The following is a 4664-nucleotide window of genomic DNA, read 5'->3' on the forward strand; positions in this document are numbered from 1 at the left end:
TTTACAGTCCCACCAGCAGTGTATGAGAGTCCCAATCTCTCCACAACCTCGCCAGCATTTGTTATTTTCTGTCTTGTTGAACTTTGATACTAGTGAGCAAATAACTTTTTAATTGAGTTGCATGAATATACGTTTTAGAAGCCTGTCATAGGCCAACATCTTGATAGCTCTGTATATACAGATTAAACAGAATATTGATGTAACTGCCTTCTAAAGCCAACAAAAAATTTTTCTCCACACCAATTTTCACTTAAAACATCCAAACAACTCTAATGATACATTAGAGGATGCCAGCCTTTGGAGCTATAAGGATATGGCTTTGATCCTTACTCTCACAATTTACTATCCATGTAACTGTGAGCAAATTAATCGCTTATCTGATGCTAAGTTTGCTCATCTGTAAAAAATGGTTCATACATACTCCATAGAATTATTAAGAGAATTAAATGAGATAATGCATTAATTTAGCACAATGCCTGGCATATATTAAGTGCTCATAAAATGGTAACTTTTGCTATTATCAACAATACTATCATTATCAATCTTGAAACATGCTTAAGTTTGCCTCTTTACCAGTTCTCAAGTCAAACATTTCTAACTTCTCTTTGCTTAATAAGTCTGGGATAGCTAAAGGCCTGAGCAGCCAAAAGCCTGAGATCACAAGATTTGGTCAAGAAGTTATCTTCATTCATGTTCACTGTTATCCTGTTACTTTCATTTTCTCCTAAGAAATATAATGAAACAGAAACCTCTCACTGCATCACAATCTAAATGAGGCTTCACAGACAGAACAAGAAAATTAGAGAAGCCCATGGGTTTAACTGATCTTCCCAGCTGATAGTACACTCTCATTCAAATTTACAATTGCCTTGGAGACCCAAGGAGGGGTCGCTATGAGTCAGATCAGACTTGAGGGCAATGGATTTGGGTTTGTTTGTTTTCTCTTACCGCATAAAATCATAGTCTCCCTTGGTCTAGTATCATTATGTACATGTCTCACATGACTAATGGAGGGCTGAGACCTTATCTTAGTCATGTATGGGTCTCCCACAATTCCTGACAAGGCACCTTACACACAGTAGATATGCAATGAATATTTATTGAATGAATGAATTAGTGAATGGCTGGTCTTTGACAAATATGCTCAATGAAATCATTTTTGTGCCAGTCTTTACAAAGCCTTGAAGCTTTGCAACATTTTGGTCAAAAAATGATTTGGGAACTTGATAATTTCAAGTCCAAACAGCTTTTATAAGCTTCTGTGTGTTTCAAATCCAGGACTGTAAATCCTTATTCTACAAGGAGTCATTAAAGTTATAGATTCTAAAGAAGACCAAGCCTCAGGCAGTAAACACCCTGTGACAGGACTCAAGGAGCTAAAGGAAGAGAAGAAAAGCATCAAGTTCTATGTTCTCATTTGAGCCTCATTCCTGTGGCCCAATTCTTATTTTTCTTTCTATCAGATATTGCAGCAGTCAACAGCTTTGCTAGTCAACTTTGTGGCATGGTTCACACCACAGGTTCCCAATGTTCAGTGGTGAGACTCACCAAAATGTTGGCAAAGGCAACCTCATGGACAGGTTACTCTTGTCCAAAGGTAAAAAAGACAAACATTTTCATTCCATCATTTAAGTGTTAGCAGAAACTTCATTCCCACAACCTAAAATCTAAATTCTCAAAAACCTTTCCTCTCCTGCCCTGCCTTTTCCTTCTTTGTTTGAGTTGCCTGTGCATAGATTAAACCAGCCTGTTCAACTTGAGACTGTTAGGCAGTATGCTATACTGGTTGAGAGTGTAAGCTCTGAAGCCAGAATACCTGGGTCTGAACCCTGCCTTTGCTAGTTGTGTGATCCTGGGCAAGTTACTTAACTGTTCTGTGCCTTAGTTTTTTGATGTCTAAAATGAAAACAACAACAGCACTTACTTCAAAGAGTTGTTGTGAGAAATAAATTAATTCATAAAGGGTTTAAATCAATGCCTGGTGCATAGTAAGAGTTTAATAAATCATAGCAACCCTATGTACAACAGAAAAAAAACACTGCCTGGTCCTGTGCCAGCCTCACAATCCTTGCTATACCTGAGCCCATCATTGCAGCCACTGTGTCAATCTATCTCATTGAGGGTCTTCCCCTTTTTCACTGACCCTCCACTTTACCAAGTATGATATCCTTCTCCAGGGAATGTTCCCTTCTCACAGCATGACCAAAGTAGGTGAGACAAAGCCTGGCCATTCTCACTTCCAAGGAGCATTCTGGCTGCATTTCTTCCAGGACAGATTTGTTCATTCTTCTGGCAGTCCATGGTATTTTCAGTATTCTTTGCCAACACCATAATTCAAAGGCATCGACTCTTCTTTGGTCTTCCGTATTCATTGTCCAGCTTTCACATGCGTATGAGGCAATTGAAAATACCATGGCTTGGGTTAGGCTCACCTTGCTTCAAAATGACATCTTTGCTTCTTAACATTTTATAATAACACTTTATAATAAATATTGGCATTATTTTTGTCAGGAGGATGCCCAGACTCTATCTCATTTATTTTGGACATATCATCAGAAGGGAATAATCGCTGGAGAAGAACATCATGCTTGTTAACATAGAGAGTCAAAGAAAAAGAGACCCTCAATGATAACTGACACAGTGGCTGCAAGACTGGGTTCATACATAGTAACAATTGTGAAGACAGAGCAGGACTGGAAAACATTTCATTCTATTATATATAAGGTTGTTATAAGTCAGAGAGAACAGCACCTAACAACAACAGTAACAATACCACTTACTGTTGTGGTTATCAGGCAACTATTTAGTTCTCACTCTACCTTTCACCTGAAATTAATACTAAGTGGATGGCTAGAAAGTGTTTTACCACCTAAATGACCTAAAACCATGTCTCATACCTGGCAGCTGCTTCTCTCTTCCCATCTTCTAGTGTCCTCCAATGAATGTGATCACCGAAACCTGCAAGGAAAGAACCTTATAAACACACAACCACCATCGGGCACAGACCCAAAAATAAGTGTGGCATGTTCACAAGGTACCCACAAAAAAGGTATCCTCTATCAAGAAACTTTTGTTCAGATTCCAGCTCCAACACTTTTTAGGTGTGTGTGACATTGGACAATCTTTTTCGTAACTGTAAAATGGAGATAATGCCACTTTATTCACAGTTTTTATGGAGATTTAATGAAACAATGGATGTGAAACGCTGTGTGGACTATCAAAGACTCCCAGTACTGCTATAAGAACAAATGAGAATTTTCTACAAGTTCAACATGACATAGGTGTCACAACAAATCATTGCTAGTCAGAGGCAATACAGCTTTAGAGTCAGAGAGACATGGACCCATGACTCCACTTCCTATTAAGTGTGGGGCTTTGTATGAGTGCAGTAAGCACCTGAAGTCTCAATTTCTTCATCTACAAAGTTGAGATAATATACCTACCTCAGTCTTAGTGTAAAGATTAAATGAGATCATGTATATAAAGCTACTGTGAGGCCTACCAGGTAAACAATTACACCAGATAGGTACACTCCTTAAAATAATCAACCATAGGAGATAAGAAGGACAGCATTTGCACAGATATCTCAGAGGGCAAGAATGAACAGGAGAGAAGGACACAGGGAAGCAGTAACCACAGGAGGGATGTGGGAAGAGAGCTGTTACATTATGGGGATTGCAATCAATGTCATGAAATAAAATGTGTATGAACTGTTGAATGGAAAATGCATTTGCTCTGTAAACTTTCACCCAAATCACCATTTAAAATAAATAAAGCTACTGTTACCATTCTCCACACTTCAGACAGAGCAAATCTTTTTAAATCATGTCACTGCTGTGTATAAATCTTCCAGACGCTTCTCAATGCTTTAACAGTATAGTTCAAATTCTTACAGTGGGGCTTACAAAGCCTTTCATAGTATGGCAACTGTCTAGTTCTCCAGCCTCATCACCATACTTTCCCTAAAATCCTACACATGAAACCATTTTCATTTCCTGAAACACAGCACATACTTTGTCCCCTCCAGACCTTCATAATCACTGCTACATGTGCCTTTCCTCCCCACCCTCATCACCAACTCATTCTTCAGATATCAGCCTAGGGGGCATTTCTTCTGGTAAATCTTCCCTAATTCTTAAATTATCCCATTCTTTGTTCCATCACAGCACTTTCCAGGCTTAAGGGGAGTTTCCTAAGGGATGGATCACACATTTGTCTTGTTCCCTCCTCATTTCCTAGCATTTAGCACATGGCCATAGTAGGTATTCAGTAAAGTATTTATTTATATAATGAATCATATTAGGCCACCTCACATAAAGTACATTAATTTTATATCTGGAAAATGTTAGTGATCATAATGTTAAGGAGCTCTGGTGGTATAGTGCCTAAGGCATCTGATTGCTACCCAGAAGGCTGGAGATTCAAACCCACTAGCTGCTCTGCAGAAGGAAGATGGGGCAATGTACTTTGATAAAGATTTACCACCTCAGAAACCCAGTGGGAGTCACTATGAGTCGGAATCAACTCAATGTGAGCTGTTATTTATTGACTAACATGTGCCAGGCCTGCTACCTACGTGTGCAATTTCATTTAAATTTGGCCTTAACAATAACCCACTTTTACTTAATGTCTGTATGGTTCAGTTTCTTTATCCTTAAAACAGG

At 38.7% G+C, this 4664-nt stretch overlaps 1 protein-coding gene across 1 annotated transcript in view; it reads right to left on the reverse strand.

Annotated features, from left to right (window-relative positions):
• Positions 1 to 4664, reverse strand: part of TXNDC12 (thioredoxin domain containing 12) — a 64793-nt gene that overhangs the window by 21548 nt on the left and 38581 nt on the right. Inside the window, exon 2 of the mRNA XM_007945894.2 lies at positions 2898 to 2958. Within this exon, the coding sequence (XP_007944085.1) occupies positions 2898 to 2958 (61 nt within the window). The remainder of the gene's footprint in view (positions 1 to 2897; positions 2959 to 4664) is intronic.

The sequence above is a fragment of the Orycteropus afer genome, unplaced genomic scaffold, assembly GCF_000298275.1.
Source record: "Orycteropus afer afer isolate SDZICR_OR568_19922 unplaced genomic scaffold, OryAfe1.0 scaffold00145, whole genome shotgun sequence".
NCBI classification, from domain to species: domain Eukaryota; kingdom Metazoa; phylum Chordata; class Mammalia; order Tubulidentata; family Orycteropodidae; genus Orycteropus; species Orycteropus afer.